The 22,027-nt window shown below is 44.3% G+C and overlaps 1 protein-coding gene across 7 annotated transcripts in view; it reads left to right on the forward strand.

Annotated features, from left to right (window-relative positions):
* Positions 1-17,656, forward strand: part of fermt2 (FERM domain containing kindlin 2) — a 30,155-nt gene extending 12,499 nt beyond the window's left edge. For 2 of the 7 annotated variants that reach the window (XM_053845130.1, XM_053845129.1), the window contains 13 exons: positions 242-475; positions 5,555-5,683; positions 8,258-8,290; positions 9,722-9,947; positions 10,027-10,129; positions 10,263-10,370; positions 11,967-12,101; positions 12,420-12,469; positions 12,997-13,121; positions 13,195-13,301; positions 13,367-13,585; positions 15,648-15,980; positions 16,310-17,656. In XM_053845130.1, the coding sequence (XP_053701105.1) occupies positions 242-475; positions 5,555-5,683; positions 8,258-8,290; positions 9,722-9,947; positions 10,027-10,129; positions 10,263-10,370; positions 11,967-12,101; positions 12,420-12,469; positions 12,997-13,121; positions 13,195-13,301; positions 13,367-13,585; positions 15,648-15,980; positions 16,310-16,483 (1,976 nt within the window). In that variant the 3' untranslated portion in view covers positions 16,484-17,656. Of the gene's footprint in view, positions 1-241; positions 476-5,554; positions 5,684-8,257; positions 8,291-9,721; positions 9,948-10,026; positions 10,130-10,262; positions 10,371-11,966; positions 12,102-12,419; positions 12,470-12,996; positions 13,122-13,194; positions 13,302-13,366; positions 13,586-15,184; positions 15,206-15,647; positions 15,981-16,309 lie in introns of all 7 variants that reach the window. The other 5 variants (XM_053845132.1, XM_053845133.1, XM_053845134.1 and 2 more) reach the window with 5 other exon arrangements.
* Positions 17,657-22,027: the final 4,371 nt, after the last annotated feature.

Genomic DNA, 22,027 nt, shown 5'->3' on the forward strand with positions numbered 1-22,027 from the left:
TGATACCCCCTGAGTGTCACACAAACAGCCTCACTCTCTTCCCTCACGCCTTATGCTTGCACCCTTCCTCCCTCAAATCCAGACGTGATCCTTCAGCTCGAAGGAAAATGTGTTCATATTTATCTCCTGATGTGCTGCTTTATCGCATCACCTAACAAAAATGAATGTACGGTTGGCTGTGTATATGTGATTTTGTGAACTTGAACCCATCCCTCACCAAGCTGTTTCTGCTCTCCGTCAGATGTAAAGAAAGACTGGTCGGACCACGCTCTGTGGTGGGAGAAGAAGAAGACGTGGCTGTTGAAAACCCACTGGACGCTGGATAAGTACGGTATTCAAGCAGATGCCAGGCTTCTGTTCACGCCGCAGCACAAACTCTTGAGACTCCAGCTGCCCAACATGAAGCACATGAAAGTCAAAGTCAACTTCTCTGACCGAGTCTTCAAGGCGGTGTCGGACATCTGCAAAACTTTCAGTAAGTGGAAACACGACTGCATCAAGGATTACGTTTTTTCCTTTATTTGTCCTCATCGATTTCCTGTTTACCAAATAAATAAGGCACAGATTCATGTCACCTAACTCGCAGTGCTTTGACCCAGAATGCCCCCATCAGTCTCGCAGTCATGTTTAGTAAACAGTTTATAATCTGTTTCAGTTTTTAACAAGCATAAACCTTTTTGTATCTGAGGGTGGGTCAATATCACTGAGTATTCATTACTGCATTACAGTTTTTAAGGCCAGAGTGCCATCCTTCAAATTGAATTAAATTAAAACTGGAATAGTTAAGTGAACAAAAAAATGTACATGGTTGCACAAAATTCTAAGCTTTGTGGTGCGTCAATGTGAAGGAGAGAAAACTGTCCATCATTGGCTCCACAGTGTCCCATCAATGTCAAAGATCACATACTGGACTTCAGTGCCCTCTGACCTTCTACCGCCCACTTTTCCTTGTATTGTGCCACTGTCTCCAGAGCTGTTTGTGGGGTTACAAGCCCCACACCCTTATAAATCCTTCAATCACGCAGGGTTGTGACACACCTGTTGTGTGTCTGTCACTTGTCTCTCTTCACCAGATGGGATCATCTTACTGCTTTTATTTAAGTAGAGTTTAATAGGTACCTACTGTTTTGATTTGAACTGAGCAAAAATCTAAATCGGTTCACTGAACAACCTGGCATGTTCGTAGTGAAAGGATCACTGAAACTAGTTTGGCCGTGTTGCTGCTGCAGTGTCTTTGTGCAGCACAGATTCAGGACAAAGTTTTTGGCTGACATGAAGCAATTATAAAGTGTGATGCAGTTTATTGTGAAAACCGTGGACCCAGGAAGTCCGTCACTGTAAGGGAGGTCCTTCCTCATGACGTGCTGACTTGTAACACATCTGTGAGCTGGTGAACTTGCTGTTGATGGTTTTGCTGTTTCTGTGAGTTTCATGTTAAAGCGAGTCTGTGGGGCAGGAAGAGATGACGACTGGCCACGAGCCTTCACTCCAGACAGCTGGAAGGGAGGAGCAGACATGCTGACTGGGAAAAAGACAGGAATTGTAGGCTTTTTTTTTTTTTTTTTTTTTTAAGTAGTCATCATGAATCTGCTCCCACTGTTGTCAAAGTGACAATTGGCTCTGGAATGTCAGTTCAGCTGAGGCCATTTCCTCTCTGCCAAGTTCAGTCCTCAAGTCCAGTTTACTCTGTTGTTGATGGCTGTTTATAGTGTGTAAAATTGTAGGTGCATGACGGCATACAAGAGCTCTGTAGATGTGAGATGTGACACATTATTATACCGCAAAATGTGGCTCTATAATCAAGTAAAAATGTATTTGTTTTAGTTAGAATATTGTAGGAAAGTTGTGAGACATCCAGTCATATCTTTCCAATCTAAGTCCAGTTCTGGAAGGTAGGCTAAGAACAGAGAACGAGTGTTAAACACATCTTTATCATCATGCTTTAACACATCTGGTTAAGATGTGTTAAAGCATGAATCCTGTGTTGAATTCAGACTTGAAGTTCAACTATTTTTCAAGTACATACTCCAAATATTTACACTTAACCTTCAAGACTATATAGTGCTTGTATTTCTTGACTGTCTGCATGGTGTCTGCATTCTTTTTTTCCACTTATTTTCCTGAAATTAGGCCATTTCAAACTACATCGAAACATTAATACATTTAAGCTCACGACTGTAGAGTAATTTTCTGTGCCTTGTGAAATATCAGACATGAGCTTGTCCTGTCTAGACAACCTGGACTTACTTCAGTAGCTGAAATTCATTAAACAGAAGGTTGTTTAACTCATGTGTCCAACGGCACAGAACAGAACCTTCTCGTCTGGATATTACATGTCTGAAAGCCTTTAAGTGCCACAAACTGATCAGCAGAACTCCTCTTTTGGTTTTCTGGCAGAAGACCGACCTTAAACTCTGACCGCAGAAGAGTGCATCTTAAAAAATTGTCAATGTTTGAGTGTCAAAAAAAGTAGACACACTTACATACTTTTACATCGCACAACTTGTAACCATTGTGTTTGTAGGACTTGGATGTTTGACTTAATGGTTGAATACATTTTTTCCATGGTGTGTGGCAGCAAAGTGCTTGGTCAGACCGTTCTTTCTGCTCCGTCGGCCCCCAGTCCGCTCGACTTCTCTCAGTAAGCCAACCACTGTTGTCACAACACAAGTGGTCTGCGGTTTGGCTTGGCCTCCTTCTGCTTTATTAAAATACATCACCATTCTTTTTGGCTTTCTTTTTAGCACCAGTTCAACAGTGGGCAGTTTCCTTGCATGTTGTGCCTTTAATGAGGAAAAGGTGCAGTATTAGATTTTTATCAGAGCTTCACTATTGTTTATCATGTCCTTCTAGGGATTTTATCTGTTTAAACAAGGAGAGGAGGATTGTTAAAATTAGAATGTGACTTTGTTGTGATTCTTCTGCGGCTGGACGCTACTTACTCGCTGTGAATCATCTGTTCCCGGGAGTCGGTCTCGCAAGCCCTGCTGGCGCTCGCTCAAGCACTTTCCTCTGGCTGCCGGCCTGGTTGCTGCCAAAAGTAGACGGAATGGACATCAAGCTTTATTGTCTTGGTGTCATCTATGTCATTACTGCAGCGACGAACCAAAATATTCCCTCACACCTGCGCGATCGTTCTTTTCTCCTGTTGATCTTGATTCTTAATAGAATGTTAACGTTTTATGAATCTCTCCACTGCTGATCATTGGACAATGCAGCAGTCTGAGTTGGATATTGCGAGATTAAACTTGCTTTCATGGCCATTCGGTCAGTTTTTTTGTAATGCCAGCTGCATTTTTGGTGGGTCGCAAGTGTCTTATTATTCTTGGCATAATGTGATCCCTTAACATTTCACATGGAAAATGAAAGTGAAACTTGAAACAGGACTTATATCTTTGTCAGGAAAAAAAAAACACTGATTCATGTTTAGGTGCAAGTCTGTGTTCAACCTTCTAAGGTTAAATTGGACGGCTAGATTGATGGCAGTCAACACAGTTGGCTCAGTGCAAAAGGGAAAGTCAAATTCGGACGCTTTGTTCTCTTCTTGTGTTGTTTGTTGCTTCCATCTCATTGTGGAAATTCTTCGCCCTCAAATAAACTGTGTTTGGCTCTGCAAGCATTTGACTTTAAGAAACCCTGTGTGTAGCTTTCTAGTGCGCTTATCATTGCAGTGTGAAACATTAACCCTCCCTGTGTGGTTACTAGGTGGCTCAGATTCCGCACTATTCAGTCTGAGCGGGCCATTTTTTGGCCTCTCGCTTCTACATCAGAACAGTGAGTTAATATGGAAAAAGGCTGGAGTTACTTGCTCATTTTTCATTTTTCACTTGTCATTTTTCTGGACTTCACTTTTCCTACCTGAATGCCAAATCTGCCACATTAAATCCTGTGGGGAAAAAACAACGGCACTAAGCCGACATGATCCCCAAAATTTGTGCCCCTGATGTCATCAGTGATTAATCATAGGGCATGTTGAGCTTTTGAAAAATCTGTTTTTATCAGCATTTGTGGTTTTTAACGGGACTGTTGAGTAAACCTGTTTGTAGCTGAGATGCAAAACTTGGAGGGAAAAACATATTTATTTGCTGAAGAAATAGCTTGGCAGACTGTAGGAACGGGCGTATTCATCCACAATTTTGGAATTTCTGTCTGCTTCCGTGATGCATGACTCTATTGAAGGATTCGTCACTCTTAATTTAAGCGACAAACATTTTTATATTGATTTTACACGGACATATGCAATTCCCAACTCACCGAACTGACTCCTCATGGGTTTGATGGGCATCTGGCCGGCAGCATCCAAATCTTTTGTTGCTTTTTATGAACTTCCATCGTAGATAAATGGCGACAATTCCACCTCCTATCCATGTTGTTGTCTGTCTGTTACCTTAACCCGCTATAGCAATCCAATATGCTGTCCAATGAAGCTAATTTGACTGATATAAATGAAATAACAAGATGTGCTTCTAGCTACTTATATTATTCAATAGTATCTCTGAATTATAAATGTAATTTTTTTCCGAATTCCTGATAGTTTTAGTTCTGTATTCAGTTTTGATAAACAGGGTTTTTGCTTGGAACAGTTGCCATAATATAATAAACTGTTCTGAAAGCAAAATCCTCACTAACTTTTTGCCAGGCTGCATTTACGCTCCAGTGTGTGTGTTGGCCTGGTCTCAAGCTGAGTGGGGCTGAAGCGCGGCCGCACGCCTGCTCTCACATGGCTGTATAAGGGCAGAGCCGTATTGCTCCACCACTACTGCAACACCAGAACGAAGGAGGAGGGAGACACAGGGTCCCATCTGGTAGTTTTTAAAAACTCCTGGAATGCTTTTGCTTTAGTAACACAAACTAAACATTCTTTTGGTGTCCAACCACAGCCTTCCATCAACACCCACTCCTCCACTGTCACCTTCCACCTCGACAAATTAATACGTTTGTAATTAGTATGCCAGAAAGAGTGGAAACGATGATGAACTGGGAGGCTCAAATATCGTCTAAAATTTTCACCAAATCAAGAAAACAAATTCCAGCTGACGATCCAGATGTGCTTCAACCTCATTCATTTTAGACCTGACACATATTGGCTTCATCGCAGCTCGGAAATGTTACGCTGCTTAGTCTGCTAACGCTGGGACCGTTGATGTCATAATTATGTGAGTGATATTATCAAACTGGATGTTGTGGCTTGTTTTATTCCGAGTTGAATGTCCTACTGTTCAGAAACTCCCCACCAGCAACTTGATACATTATAATGCGTGTGAGTGCAGGGAGTGGATGAGTGATATCGGTGCTATATCTGCTCCATCTCAGTTGGATTAAAGTTGAAGCAAGATTCTCTGGAGCCCTGAGAAAAGGGATTTGCAATTTTCCACCGCTCGTGCGCACAGCTGTCAACAATCCTTCCCTGTCATCTCTGTCTTTCTGATGGTTGAAAATATTTTAAAATATCTGTGTTCAGGTCATGCTGGCTCTGCACACAGATTTTTTTTTTTTGAGGTTTTTAGTTTTTGAGGTGACTACCTTGACTTTAACGTTGCCTGTTTCCTTGCAGACATCCGTCACCCAGAGGAGCTGTCTCTCCTGCGCAAGCCGCGGGATCCTAAGAAGAAGAAGAAAAAGTTTGAGGAAGCAGAGGAGGATGACCTGCAGTTGGAGGGTCCGCTTTTGACTCCTGGATCAGGTGAGCTGCGGACGCAGTAGAAGCATAGACATGTGCCGATCATGAGTCTAGCTCAAAGCCCTCAACATCTTGAACCAAGCGGGTGGAGCCGTTAATGGGAGAAGGACTGAATTAGAAACAAAATCAAGAAGTGTTGTGCTTGTCCACCAGTTATGAAGTAAAAAAAGTGACATTTCGCTGGTGTAATTCTTTGCTTGGGTTAGCATCCATTTCCAAACCCCTGAATGTAGTCTCCAGATATTGCATTCTTCTGATCATCAGCCGTCTTTGGCAGGTTCGTGCTGCCTTTTTTTCCATTTTTTTCCAGCCCTTTTTTAATATGATTTCTTAGGATTTTAGTGTAATAACTATAAAATGTATTTTAGTATAATAATTAATCTACCTTTTTTTTCTATGATGCCTAAAATTCACACAGTTCCACAATGTTTTCTCGTTTCCTTTTTACTTGCTGTTGAATCATCTACTGTTTCTTCCAGTCAATTTCATCTGTGCTTGTAACATATCACTGTACAGTGTTCATTGTCTTTAAATATCTGTCACGCTTCTAGACATTTCTTAGAAAGCCATATATTTCACTCTATATTCTGCATTTCCTACTGACTACTGGCTTCTAGTTGAATCAATATATATTTTTTAAACCACCTGATCCTCTTCCACATGAAAGAAAATGGATAGTACAGTTTTACGTCTTATAACTAAGCGGCCATGAAGCAGTATCTCAGAAATATTAAAGTGTAATGATTTAAGAAAATACATATATATTTTTTCTATTTATTGAAGAAACCTCACATTAATTTGTTTTGTCTCGGTGAACTAAGAGAAACGACTCCATATTGGGAGTAGCTGGCCAAATATGATCGTGCTCTCTACGTCCCTGGCTCTCAGTTCCTTGGCAGGGAGGATGAAGAATGGTTGAGATTCCACACATACTCGGTCACGCTGCCATTTAAACCCAAAACGGGCTCTACAACTCCGTCCGTCCGACGGTGACTGGAGAGGTGGGGGGAGCTACCCTCTGCTCTCACAACATTGCCAACTACAAAATCTGATAACACTTAAAAACAGGGTAAAATGGAATCACACAGTCATATTCTATTCTTTCCCCACATTTTGTTTAAAGATCCATTTCTGTCCTGTATACAAAATGTAATTGTAACTGTCCCTGTATGAAAGATTACTCAGGGAAATGTATAATACACCAAACGGATGCTCACCGTCATGCAAATACTGCCTTTGTAAAGTTGGCTTTCTGTTCATCTGTTTTAGAAGGCTATTGTGTTTTTACACTTTATTTATCATGAGCATTTACCCTAAAAGGCTCTCGAACTGCAGCTCTGATCCAAAATATTTCCCGGTGATATAATGTGCAGAGCTCTGTTGAAGGTTGAGGCTTTTATAGCAAATCATCATTTAGCAGGGAAAGTGGTTCGCTGACATGTCAATCAGTCCTGCCTGGCAGGAAGACCTAGCCTTCACTTGATGTGTCGGATCAGCACTTCCTTACACACACACACAAGTAAACCTGTTGAAATGTACAGAAGACAATATTGTACAATGTGGATGTATCAGTTTATAACTGCAAGAATCCAAATATTATTTCTACCTCTGTTGTTTTGCAGCTGAGCACATGACTCTGACTCATTTCTCCATCGCATTACTTCCATGTTCCTGTTGATTTATCAATCCTCCATCAGGTGGTATCAGTGAAGTGTAGACACCCAACCGAGCATCGCCACATACCGAGTTTGTTTGTGCATTTCTAGCGTCTCCTTTATCAGATCACATGCCGCAGTCTGACAGAATTCATTATTGTAAGGCAGTTCTCTGTCCCATGTGAGGAAGGACCAGCCCCTCTGCTGATGTAAATCACGGGAGGCACTGATGCAATCGGAAGGTCAACCATCTTTACTCTCCACAGCCGAACCAGAGACAGTGCTCGCTTGTTGTTCTAACCTGGTATAGCGCAGGAATGCCTCCAAATTATTTCATTCTGTCACGAAAGAAGCCCAAACGTGTTAGCTAATGATTGACTTTTTATTTCTGATGGGAAAAGATGTATTATTTTTAGTTCAGGTTGTTCAGCTGGTTATTTTAATTTTGTCTTTCATTTGCAACAGGGTGTTCACAAATGTGAGTTCTGATCAAAGATTGCTTTAGCGGAAGAGAAAAGCCAAACATGGATTTTTCATTTGGGTGCAAATTGCACCCCCACTCAGACCTCGCAAATGTAATCTTCTAGCCTTAGGAACATTGTGGTAACCCTGCAGTCGTAACCCAACTGGACCCAGCTGATCGGAGCGTGTATGCTCACTATCGTTTGCACTCAGGATGAACCCTGAATAGCCACTGCTTTGACCGGTCGTAGATGAATGGATACGATCGAAACCTCACTGGTCACACCGGGGTGAAGTGAATCGTGTCAAACACTGGCAGTACAAGTGGAAATACCACACAGCTCCTGATTTCTTTTTTTCTGTTCCTCCTTTGTTAACCCAAATCAGTCCGCTTCCCCCCCATCTTCTCACCTCTCTCTCTCCTCCTTTCTTGCATTGTCTTTTTTTTTTCTCACCCTAGCCTCTGAGATAATATACATCGGACCTGTCAAAGGTAAGCTTTCCTCTCCCTCGCTTCTCTACTTTTCAGCACTGCGTCTTCCCCCTTCCACCCAGCCCAACCTTTCACCCACACACGGTTGGAGTGATGAGGTCTCATGACATTTGTAACCTCAAGGTCCAGCATCCCAGTCACCAGACTCCTCCTGAGGATGTCTGCTGACTTGGGTGGTCACATGATAAAGGCTTTGCACTCCTTTTTAAATGTAGCATGAAACATGTCTAAAACGATTCAGCCACATTTCCTCTAGATTTGAGACAACTGAACTGAACGTGTTTTATCGTCCACCTAAATGCCATAAGGTCAATGTCAATGGTGGACATAGTTGCTCTTCAGGAATGTGATTATGTTGCATTAGGCGCGTTTGCTTGTGTTATCGAGAATTGTAAACAGGATGGAGGGGGCCAGTATTTTCTTTTAGTTGGAGACTGAATATTTTCAGCCTCCCTCAAGTGCCTTTTTAGAGATAAATTTCACTCCTCACACTGGGGGAGCAACTCTGGTGAACAACCATGAAGAGGAATGGGTGGCCCAAGCCTGCGTTCTGTTCTCATGACCTCCGCTTACAAACACAAACACTCGTGCACACTCACAAACTGAGCCTGCTTCCTGACTTCAGAAGGATTTTAATGGTTTAGTCAGTGTTGCTTCTTGACCTTAAGGAGGGAGACGGGGAATGCAGGGGAAGGGGGATAAATGTTCTTCCCCTCGGGTCAGCCAACAGGAAATTCAATTTTGTAAATTGCCCACTGATATTTAAGCGGGGTACAGCGCCGTCAAGCTGTTTAGCTTTAATCCATTACGTACCGCCCGTACCCTGTACTTCCTGTCTCTTCTCTGTAGCTAATGTAGTTTTGTGTGTGCAGTGCATTCCTGCAGGTGTTTTGACTGTGACTAAGTGCCAGACTCTGATCACCGTGTGCAACAACTGCATGCTGATCCACATCAGTCCCAGCAGGAAAACATTGTTGAAGCACTCATCTGTACTGTGTGTTCTGGTAGTCAGATGGTGTAGTGGACCAGGCTGCAAGTGTGCGTGCGTGCGTGTGTGTGTGTGTGCTTGTGCTCAACTTGTTTTACGTTATGAACCTTTGATGTCAGGTTGCTGGCGTGGCAACATATGAACACGTTTCAAAAAGATACCTCGCTAGACCCGGACACATGTCTAAATGACTATAGACACTTCTGAATTAAATAGAAAAAGTACGTCTGTTTGTCATGAAATAAAGGCTAATAACATTTTTTGCTGCTCGCTGTACATGCTATTCTCATGGGTCACTATTAAAATATAAAATAATATATATATGCTGAAAATATTTTAAGTCAGTCTAATGTATTTATTTTTCCACTCAGTTGCTTTTTATATTTTGGGTGGTATGCCCTCATAGTTTTCGACATGACTCTGACAGGATTTCTGCTTTCCAGGGAGCATCTACTCCAGTCCAGGATTGTATAGTAAGACCATGACACCCACCTATGACTCCAGAGATGGCAGCCCACTGTCGCCCACGTCGGCCTGGTTCGGAGACAGCCCACTCTCTGAAGGGAACCCCAGCATCCTGGCTGTCAGCCAGCCCATCTCTTCCCCCGACATCTTGGTCAAACTTTACAAGCCGCAGTCTCTCTTGGATAAGGCCAAGATCAACCAGGGGTGAGGTGGATTCATTGCTTGAAAGGTCTCATCAGTAGTGATTCTGAAATGACATGAGTAATGGTTGTTGTGCACTCAGGTGGTTGGACTCGTCCCGGTCTCTGATGGAGCAGGATGTCAAGGAGAACGAGGTTCTGCTGCTCAGGTTTAAATACCACAGTTTCTTTGACCTCAATCCAAAGGTGAGCAACATTTCTACAGTATTATCTAACTCTTTCAACCCCTGCTCGACACAAACAAGTCTGTGAAAGCCTGCGTAGTAGAGCCTGCTGTGCTTTGTTGACATGTGTCCTGACACCTTCACTAATTCAACAGTACGATGCCATCCGAGTGAACCAGCTCTATGAGCAAGCTAAGTGGGCGATCCTGCTGGAGGAAATTGAGTGCACAGAGGAGGAAATGATGATGTTTGCCGCCCTGCAGGTAAACATATGTGTGATATTTATTAGATCAGAGCTTTGCCAGAAACTTGACTGGCCAGCTTAACCGTTGAGGGAAAGTTCCTTGAGCTTCTTATTCATTCACGCAAGTTTTCTCCATACAAGTCTGTGTAGAAGAAACATCACTTGGAGTCGTTTGGCTCATGCAGTTTGGTCCCAAAGTGCACCTGGGAATTATGTGGGATGAAGCAGGGTCTCTATATATGGCAGTGGAACAGATAACACTCGCCAGACCTGGACTGGTGTCCTGCTCAGTTTCCCTCAAGACATAAGGCTGATGCTTTTGTCTTTATGTTCATTGGTTACATGAACATTATGTACACAATGTTTAGTCTTCTTAAAATATTTCTTTAGGAAAACCTGCGGTTGTTCAAGTACTGTACAGTGGTGCCCACTCCTGTTACCCCCTCGTCATCTGGCGGTGTTGCCCCTGCTATTTCTGACCCTCATAAACTCAGAGAGCCAAGACCCAAGGACGCCACCCGTCCTCACTCCAGGGGTAATTATAGAGCATCCTCGGTCACAGGATGCGCTGCCACGGTCCAGACCACCCACCCCAGCGTGACGGTGTCTTACTGACCCCCTGACGGTCTTCAGGAGGCTCCAGCACTGAGCGAGGGGTGGGGCCTATCTCATCACTAGTTGCTCTGTAAGTTGGAGTACTGATTTCAGCCTCTGCTTCTAGTCCTGATGCAGCTCAAGGTTAACTATTTCTATCTTACTGCAGTTCTGCAGCAGAAACTTCCTAGAAACTGTTTGAAGTGTTGGGCAGCATTTTAGTCTGTCACTAAATAGGTTTGCTTAGTTGTGCCCTTTGTCCCATATTCTGTAACCCTAGCTCCCCGAAACGCTGAATATCTGAGGGTCTACTGCGACGTCTCTCTTTCTCTCAACAGGTGTCCATTCATATATTAGCAGGGGGTTGAATCTTGGACGTTATAAATACCATTTGTCATCAGGTTGTCAGGAGTAGTTTGACTAACAGGCTTATTATGGCTTGTTTTGTTGGTCCTGACCTCTTTTTTTTTTTTTTTTTTTTTTTTTTTTTTTTACTGAAGAGCCATCGTCACCACTACATCTGGTTTTTGACAACTTTGAAAACCACCTGCTATTCGGACTGACCTCATTTGTTTACATTTCTGTCAGCAACTGTGGAAATACGGACAAAACCGTCGTCACACTCAGAGTCCCTCTCATAAGTTGGAGAGAACTTTTGTAGTGAATTTAGCAGAACTGCCGATTAAACCCACGTGTGTCCGACTCAGCTGATCCTCTTACTCCCTCAGTGAACGGTTCAAAGACATTTTCAACTTTTATTTGTTTATTCATTTACACTGTTTAAATAATTGGTTTTTCTTGAATATTTTCAGTACATTTTAATGTTTTGTTTTTCTGGGTTATTTCAGTGTAACTTTTTAATATAGTTTGTTGACATTTTTTTCTGTTTTGTCACAAAGTACGGGTTCAATTCAAGTTTCAGTCATAATTAGATTTTTTCTATGAACAAAAAGTATCAAAGTGCAGTCATTTTTCACGTTTTTCCATGTTTTCATGTCAAAAAATGTTTTAACACCAACAGTATCACATCAACAAGCTGTCCATCATGTCATCGGACAACCACATGAACAACAGTGAGAAAGAAGTGGATGAGGTAGACGCAGCTCTGTCAGACCTGGAGATCACGCTGGAGGGTGGAAAAACGTCCAACACACTGGTACGTGAGGGACTCAGTCGTTAACATGAACTCTGAAAGGTGTCGTCATAGTTGCTTTATTATTATCATCAATATAAACTGGGAAAGGAGACATTTCAGATTTGGGACCTCATTTTGTCAAGTCCAGTCCGTGTAAGCTCATTGTGTCATGTGATGTTGTTTAATCCAATGCTCTTATTGAATGGGAGCCGATATTAACAAGTACTTTAGCGTACTGAGATCTTGCGGGACAATTGTTGACATTACATGTGGAAATCTGAAGTAAAAAGGCGGAAGTTTTTCCCGTCTGTTGTGGTGACTGCTGTCTCTTCTCCACAGGGTGACATCACGTCTATTCCAGAACTGGCAGACTACGTCAAAGTCTTCAAGTAAGTCCAGCAGTAATGCACCGCACTGTTCTTATTCTTAGTCTTAGAATGTTTGCAGACCTTCTGCTTGACCCCCATTTTCTAAATGCCTTGCGAAGAATAATTTCAAACTCATACTTCAAGATTCATAATCCAAATTTTTCACTCCTATATTTGGAAAATGTGGGTTCAGAGAAGCCACTTGCTGCAGGAGACAGCTGATACATCAGTGAAGGAGGCACTTTGCCAAAGTGCTGTGTGTGCCACTGGATCCTTAGAGCCTCCTCACAGTTGGGCGAAGCAAAAATCTACTCTATATATTGTTTGGCTTGATGCCTTTGCTGACAAGCTGGTGGCCCCTCGGGTGGGAGTCCAGTAAAATGCCAGTGTGGGTGGGTTTGTCTCAATAAAGCATTTCCTCTTTAATGGCTTCCATTAGTGCTTTGCTGAGCTTGAGAACCGCGCCTCCTTTTTTCCTCTGCTTTGCCTGCGAATGTCTGACTAAATCGCTGTCGTCCAACGAGCCTTTGTGTCTCTTCCGTCTCCAGGCCCAAGAAACTGACGCTGAAGGGTTATAAGCAGTACTGGTGCACGTTCAAAGATATTACCATTTCCTGTTACAAAACGAAAGAGGAGTCTCACGGCACACCTGCACACCAAATGAATCTTAAAGGTACATCGCTGTTGCTCCTGCGCCGCCGGCGCTGACCACCTCTTGATCCCTCCACTGTGGCCTCTGCCTGTAGGTTGCGAGGTAACTCCTGATGTGAACATCTCCGGCCAGAAATTCAACATCAAGCTGCTAATCCCGGTGGCCGACGGCATGAACGAGATCTGGCTACGATGCGACACGGTACGGCTGAACCTGAGTGCGAGTCTGCAGGTGTTTAAACGGCCGGTCTCTCTCTCCCTGCGCAGGAGAAGCAATACGCCCACTGGATGGCAGCCTGCCGCTTGGCCTCCAAGGGGAAGACCATGGCTGACAGTTCCTACAACCTGGAAGTGCAGAACATCCTGTCCTTCCTCAAGATGCAGCACATGAACCCTGACCCTCAGTTCATCGAGCCCATCACGACCGACATCAACCCAGAATGCCTGGTGTCTCCGCGGTACCTGAAGAAGTACAAGAACAAGCAGGTAAGACCAGTTCTCATCCTTCTGGATTCACATGGTGATGCTTCGCAAATGGACCCTGTTAGTCGCCCTCCTTGGCTTGCTGTGGAATGTAGCCTCCCACCACTCCCCCGTCTTTACTGCTCCTCCCTCCCTGCTCAGGGGAAATCCAGGACAACCGGGTAACCAAATCGTGACCGCAGTAACAGATACTTCAGAGCAGCGTGTTGATATAAAGGAGCGGGCGCATCACCCTAACAAACCCCTGCTATATTTAACATCACGACTGGATAAACTCGCGGGTCAATATTGGAGGATGAGGATGTGGCCGACACGTTAGCACACAAACACCAGCTGATGTGTACTCTGGAGCAGCTGCGTACACGTCCGTGTGCCAGGCCTTCCCCTCGCCGTACTCACTCAATCTGGGTTTGCTTAAGTCATCGTGCATAAGTGGAGTGCTGCCGCAGGGTTGGCGGGATTCGGGGGGGGCGCGAGTACGGTAAGTGATTACTCAGGAGCACTTCAGACTGTGAAGATAAACTATGAGATGCAGACTGTTATTTTTATTTGGAGATTAAGTACTTGATAGTGTTGTATTTGTCGCCCTCCATTTAGGAGATTCGCCGAAAAAGAGAGGTCAAAGAGCGTGTTACTCAGCGCCAACCAAAAAGGCTTGATACACTTTGTTTATAGGGTTTCAGTTGTACTTCCTGAAATATAGAAGGACTACAGCTATCCACAAGGAGGCATCATAACCATGACTCAAATAATAGTCAGTCAAGACTGAACTTCAGCAGCTCTGATTTGCATAGCAAACTGTTTGATTTAAAATGTGTAAATAAGCAAAAAGCAATGTATGTAATGCTGGAGGAGGAGTTACCCTAAAACCGAGAAGTGCCGTGGATGTTGCAGTCCATGCAGTCTCCCAGTGGGAGGGGGCGGACAGGAAGTGAGCCGTGCCTGGGAACGCTGCGCGGGAAAGCGCTCTGGGAAAAGCACCGTCAGCTGTGACCCCGCCCCTCCTCCTTGTCCACTGCACTTCCTGTCGCCCGGACCCTCCAGTGTTTCTTCCGTGCTGAAGGTCCCGAGGGATCCTCGTCCAGGGATTTTTAGACAACTGGTGTGGACGTTGGTTTAATGACGAGTGAAATCCAGGGAGCGAAGGCGATACTCTCCTCAGGACAGCGAACACTGCGCTTCTGCGAGTCGTAAATATAGACACTTGATCAATGTCGCCATCTGGTGGCTGAGCTGCGGAATATAGCGTACAAAAAGTGACTTGCTTCAGGTGTTTAATTATGTATTGAAAAATATGATTGATAATACGAATTGATGACGCATTTATATGTAGATTATACTAGAAAGAAGACAAGTTATGAGCTGGCATGGTTGTTTTCACAGTAACTAGCTCATCTTTATCTCTGTCGTACTTCAAATGAAACTTTGTTCATGTGCGATATCAAGTCTTTATCTGGCTATAAGTTTTGTGGCGCTACTGTCAATATTCCAGCCCTTCCTCATCCGTCTGCCTTCCTCTGGTTTGAAGTTTTGACTTTTCTTTCTGTGTGATTTACACTGTTCCTTCTTCCCTGTGTGTGTTCCCTGTGTGTCTCTCTTCAGCAAGGCTTTATCAGGGACCTGGTAAGTTGAGAACCGTGTGTCCACTGGGTGCTCTAGATCTGTGCATGACGTGTCATTAACGTGCGCCAGAGTAGCCTCCGTGTCCTTAGTGGAGTAGCTCTAGTCACTAACATGTTTCAGTGGAGCGACAGGCGAATGCTGTCGGCTCAGTGCTGGTGTGGTTCTAAGCAAGGATGAACACGGGGCAGTGTTTGAAGTGCTGAAGCTGAAACTCTTCTTCATTCATGTGGAATAAGCTCATGGATATGGTTGTTGCAGAGCAGCAGCGGCTGCCGTGTATCTGAGGTGAACACAGAGAGCCGCATCATGTTGGTGTGGCTCCGGCCCTGTCCTCTCTTTCTCAGTTGTTTCTTCTAATGTGTGCGTATGTTGTGGTGGCTGCGGTGTGTGTGGATCCACTCTGGAGCTCTGCCTTCCTTCATCCTGTCCTTGTCCCCGTCAGATCTCGGCCCGGATCCTGGAGGCCCACCAGAACGTGGCCCAGATGAGTCTCATCGAAGCCAAGATGCGCTTCATCCAGGCGTGGCAGTCGCTGCCAGAGTTCGGGATCACGCACTTCCTGGCCAAGTGGGTTTTCACCGCACCTCCGCTCTGCTCCGACCCGGGTTCTGACTCACTCTTCTGCGACGGCAGGTTCCAGGGCGGGAAGCGAGAAGAGCTGATCGGCATCACCTACAACCGCTTGATCCGGATGGACGCGGGCACCGGGGACGCCATCAAGACCTGGCGCTTCAGCAACATGAAGCAGTGGAACGTCAACTGGGAAATCAAGATGGTAGGAGGACGCCGACACCTTAGATGAACCTCTGAGAAGCTGAGAGGTTTGAGTGACATCCACCTTACATTAGCATCCACACAAGTGAACAGATGTACGACACAACTGGATCCTTTAAGTGAGATAAAAACTAGAAAGGCTTGGCGAAGAAGCTGGTTGTGAGTTGGAGTTTAGCGCCAACATATGGGGAACTGCATATGGACGCCTGCAAATCTCTTCCTTCTCTAGAATGAAGAGATGAAATGAGAGAGATTGAATGAGTCTCTATGGAGTCAAATGTAGACCTGGTTGCTTTAATTCCCCCTGCGTTGCTGTGCTGTGGTCGGCAGGTGACAGTGGAGTTCGCCGACGAGCCGTGTCTGTCGTTCATCTGCGCCGAGGTCGACTGCAAGGTGGTTCACGAGTTCATTGGCGGCTACATCTTCCTGTCCACGCGTGCCAAGGACCAGAACGAGTCTCTGGACGAAGAGATGTTCTACAAACTGACCAGCGGTTGGGTGTAAACCCGCCGCCGGCCACCAGGGGGCGGCAGGGAGCGGGATCACGTCGTTTATTGTCAAATACTTATTTGTTTTTCTTCTTAACTGTCCGGAGCAGATGCAACACCGTCGCCTCGGCCGGTTGTTTTTACTCATGTAACGCTAACACGTCGGAAACACTATCACTCCGGATGACCTCTGACCTCCCGCAGCACAAACTTTTTTTTTTTTTTTTTTTTTTTTAAACTTCCTTCCTCCTCTTGTGCTGATGATACGTCCACTGAAACATCCCAGTCGTTCCGGATTGAACTCGGCCCAAAATGGCTGCCGTTCTTGTTATTTAAGTTTTTGGCGAGTGGCTGCTTGTGGAGGTTCGGTCACAGCACTTCTAATGAAGTTGGTCAAATAAGCTGTTTTTAGTGTTGAAGTCTAAACACGCCTGGTTTTAGCTTTTATCCACACACACAAGCGTGCGCCACCGTTCTCTGACCGTTGGTCAGCTGCTTCGCCGGAGTCTGAAGTTGCCAAATGTAGCGACAGCGTTGGCACGTCCCTGCACAAACACTACGTTAGTTACTACATCAGTGTGTCGCCGCATAGTATTATCACTTTCTCATCACACACCAGCAAAAGGTCAAAATTCGAGGATTAAATATGCAACCTTTCTTTTCCTCCTCACAACGAAGGATCAGTGAATGAAGTATTTTTTTGTAACTAATGTAAAAACAGGTTTTATAAAATTGTACAGAGCAGTTTTTCCGGGTATAAAAGTTTTTTTTTCCTGTCCCTGAAGCGTCTTCATGTGACGTTCCGATCCGTGGTGGTGACAGTGAAGATAAATATGAATATATATATGAAGAAAACACTCAAACTTGACGTTTGACTACAAATGTTGTCTTGTATTTTTTAAAGCAGACTATGAAATGATTTTATCTGCTGCGGTTTTCTTTCATTTTAGCATTTTGTTTCCCCACTTTCGTGTGTCTGAGTTTGAGCTGACGGCACGCGTCGCTCTTTTGTCACCGCTGAAGTGTCTCTAGTTTAAATCCCATATGAAGAAGCTTCACCTCAAGTTTAGTAAAAAAGAAAAGTCACATTATTCTTTTTTTTTCTCTTTTTGCTCCAAGTGTCAAGAGCAGCGTCGCATGTCCTGCTGCTGTTTTCTGACTGTACAAATGCATTTATTTTAAAAAATAAAAGTAATTTTTATTTAAAAGAAACATGTTCACCCAGTTAATTTGTCGGTTCAACTTGAAGTAAATGTGATAATGAGCTTTTGCTCAGGAATTTAACCAGCAACTTCGGCAGGTGAAAAATGAAATTGAATTCATCATCACCAAGAGTAATATGATCATGTGGGGTGAAGACTCGGCTGTCCACCAGAGGGCAGTGAAGTAACTGAGCTACCAAAGCGTTTAGGAAACTGTAGCCTCAATATTGACGCTAGTTCGTCACTGGTGTTATGCTAAACACGGAATATAAATAGCATCCTTACGTCTGTTGTTGATTATTTACATCTAAAATGTAGATGCGCAGTATTTAATATTAAAAAATGAAAACGAAAAGTTCTGGAATTTGTCCTAAAGCGGAACTTGATCAAATTAAGACGGTGTTTTCAATATTAGCGCCGCATGACGTTAATGTTAATAAATGCTCTCAATGTAAACAAAAATTGTTACTTTACTTAATAAATAGTTGCTACGAGCGTGGTTGCAATATATACTTTAGCCACTGAGTGGCGCTGTTGGCTTCCAAACACTCGTGTTTCAACGTCACTCTTGTTTTCGGCTGTTCATCTTTTTTAAGTTCCATGTTCATCTCAGAAATGTTTTACTCCACTTAACCCAAAAAACGAGGTGTTGAAATTCCTTAAATTGAAGCACCTTCTGTACGTGCTGACCTGACGGTGACTAAAATATTATTCAGGTGGAGGACAATAGTAGAGTTCTGATGGAAACCTCTTCATTTCTCATGCAAAAAGCACTTTTTTTCATCGTAATTTCCTCCATCTCTTTGCTCACCACCATCACCTCTGCAGGCAATCTCAGCTGTCAGCTCTTCATCTTCCTCTCTCCCGATCCACCTTCAATCCCATCCATTAATTACTTTCTTCGCCTCCCCGCAGGTCTGATCACGTGACCAGCGCCGCATCACAGCGGGACGCCACTGTGAACCGCAGTCACTTCCTCACATCTGCGGTGCTGCACAACTTTTGATGTTTTCTCAACTAAAATGAAACATCGATCTGCTCAAAGTACACATGTAAAATCGCTGTTGACTTTCTCTGTATCAGAGACCCTCTTGTCTCGCACGAGTCTTACCACCCATCACGTCACATGACATGTCCGTGTTTCCCGGGCATCGACCTCTGCGTCCACTAAGGACGATGCTGCACTGACCGCTGATGAGCTGATACCATGTCTTTCCAGAACATTCTCTGCAGACGTTTGACCTCGTCCAGACTCATTGATTTTTCGACGCAGAGGGAGAGGAAAAGTACAAAAAGTCTTTGAAGCCACTTGGAAATACAGTGGTACTTCGGTTTTCGGACGTCCCAGACTTCAAACAAATCAGAGTTCGAACAAAAATTTCGACATTTGTTTTGCTTCTGATTTCGAACGAAAATCCAGAAGTCGAACGCCCCCGAAAAAAGCCGGAAAAAACAGGTGCGCGGACCGATCAGCTGACCCACGAAGCGCTTTGTTATTGTGTATAACGCAGCCTCTGTATGCAGACGTGTGCCGTTAGCTACATTTACTGACTGTTTTTTCTTCATATTGAGGCGTAAAACCTTTCCTGTCTCCACACTGGACCGTGGTAGAGTGTCACAGGGGAGGTGCCCGCTCTCCACACCTCCACTCCAGGGTTTGATGTCCTGTTGTGGGCTGGAGCTGGGACAGGGATGAGGCGAGTCTGGGACAGAGCGTGACTTGGTTTATGACTTTGTCACAGCCAAACTGCACAGAAGCGCACATTCAGAGCTGGACACGCACCGGGCACCTCTTCCCTTCTGGAGAGACGTCACTCACTCGGCAACCCCTCCCACATGCAGCGGCCACACACATAGAGGAACAGCGCACCTGCAGCAGACACTCTACATTCACTCCTACAAAAGTCTGTTTTAAGGCTTGGAACGCAATAGTTCTTTTTCCATTCATTGTAATGGGAAAAATTGATTCAGATTTCGAACAATTCGCTTCTCGAACGGCCGTCTGGAACGGATTGTGGTCCAGAACCGAGGTACCACTGTACTGTGGTGCGATCAAATCTTTAGTTAACTTAAAAATAACTGCAGAAATGTATCAACACAAGCAAGGAATTGTTTAATGTTCTCATTTTTAACCAATAGCCAATCAGCTTTGAGCATTAAAATCTGGAACTGCTTTGTACTGGGGCTGTCAACAGATACAATTTTTAACTGTTTTAAATGTTGTTAATGTGTTTTAAACAATTATTTTATCAACACTAACAGTTTAATTGGTGATTCAGTGTGAGTTAATGCTGCTTTCGTAGAGCTATGGATGGTAGCTACCTGAGTGCAGATCATTAGCGACGCTAAGTTGCTAACTCTTTCCATGGAGCCATTGAAAATTGTGGTTTTCTCTTCCAATCATTATGTGTAAAAAAGCTACATTCAGCTTAGCTCACACTGTATGGAATATCTACCTCGTGTTAAACATCTTTAAAAATAGAAAGCACTGTCATTTGGTTGAAACTGAGAATTACAGATGTTCTTGAACGCACCCCTGCAGCCGCTAAACTGAGAGAGCGGGTGGTGCGCTCCAGCGCCTCTGTTTGTCCAACAAATGAGGAAGTGAACTATCTGAAAGGAGAGGATCATTTGTTTTTAACAAAATAATATGATCATTTAACAATATATAATAATAATAATAATAACAAAAGATTTTTTTTCCTCTAGGACAATTAATAAATTAGAAAAAAATATGTTAAAATAAATAAATAAATAAAAGCCTGAAAAATAAATAAATAATCCGATTTTGCAAAATACGTGATGGTCCAGGAGGCAGGTGAGATCTTTCCTCATCCCCAGGACTAGACACTCGACCTCAGGCTGCTGCCCCCTGTGGCTGAACCCGTTATAACCACTGCCTGGAGTGGTGAACAGATCCACCTCTGATTCTGATCGAACCACTTGACAACCGTCGCTCGGAAGGAAAACAAAGCAAACACTTCTAACCAACTCTGCCTTTGTTCTTTTACCAACATTCCCCTCCCTCCATCCACACCAGACTTTTCAATCTGCCGACAGACTGAAGCGTCTCCAGTCTTATCATTTCTCCGGCAGAAGCTTTAGTGGAGCCTTGCACTGCCTCCTTAGAGGAACCTCCAAGTCATGGAGCGTGTGGTGAAAAGTCACCGTAAAAGGGGGAAACGTGGAATTCTCCCATAACGTCCTGAGCCGTGGCAGCAGGGAGGAAGTGGACTGAAGATTCGAATGAGACTGAATATGCTGCATTAACCGCTTCGTGACCCAATAAAATGAGGTGTGCTGTGGAAATGGAGCGCGTCACCGCAGTAAATATTGTCTCTGTCAATACAACACTAGTCAGCAGGAGGTGGAAGAACCTGCTGGAGTGGATGAGAGTTGCTGCTAAAGGCATAAAGCATTGAACCCACTGTGTTGGTCCTAACCAGAACCGTGATGCTGAACTCATTCAAGTGACATTCTAGGGGCAGGATGTTGGGTGTGGCCTGACCCTTCCACGCGTCCTGCTGCCAATAAGAAGCAGATTCCACTGAGACCAAATTGGATCTTCGCCTTATTGTGTGTCCCGCGGGGTTGTTGCTCATCGATCGGACCGGCGAGCCGCTTCAGACGTTTATCTGATAATGAAAAGATCCAACTGTCTGACATGGACCTGGGGTGCTAAACATGGGGCGACACCTTGTAAAGACTTGTCGGGTTCATGATCTATCTTCATGTCACTGAATCCTGAACGGCAATCTGACTTTGTTTTTCCTGAGCAGAGCACCCTGAACTTCCCTCAGTCCTAGAAACTGAACATTGAAGTCTTTGGGCTGTTCTTGTTACGTGGGTCACAGAGGGTCACTTGGGGCCCGCGCCGGTGCTCAACCCTCCGTCCGATACAAAGCCTGTGGTGGAAGCTGTTTCAGATTTCCGTTGCAGTTGCAGTCCAGAAACCTGACGGATTTACAAACTTTCCGTGGACAAAACCCCTCCTGAGCACACACTCTGTTTTGTGCTTAAGATGAGCTTCAAGGATGTGAGTGAAGAGTTCCTCGTCCTGGTGACCCTGGACACCGCAGAAAAGGTGCCGTGCTTTTATGTTAAAATACTTCCTTATTCCAAAAGTGCATTGGATGCCTTTAGTCTCCACTTCATGGCCCACGGCTAGATGTACTTACGGCGCTCCACGTGGTTTTTCAGATCCTCAGATGGGCCTTGTTGGTTGCCCCAAAGTCAAGACTGATCTGTGACAATTTATGACGGGAAACCCAAGTGCAGCAGGACGGAGGCGAACAAACAAAAGAAGTTCCAACAATTCTCCCGACTCCCAATGTCAGCGCTCCATCAGCCCAGTCCAG

The sequence above is a fragment of the Synchiropus splendidus genome, chromosome 16, assembly GCF_027744825.2.
Source record: "Synchiropus splendidus isolate RoL2022-P1 chromosome 16, RoL_Sspl_1.0, whole genome shotgun sequence".
Taxonomy (NCBI): Eukaryota; Metazoa; Chordata; class Actinopteri; order Syngnathiformes; family Callionymidae; genus Synchiropus; species Synchiropus splendidus.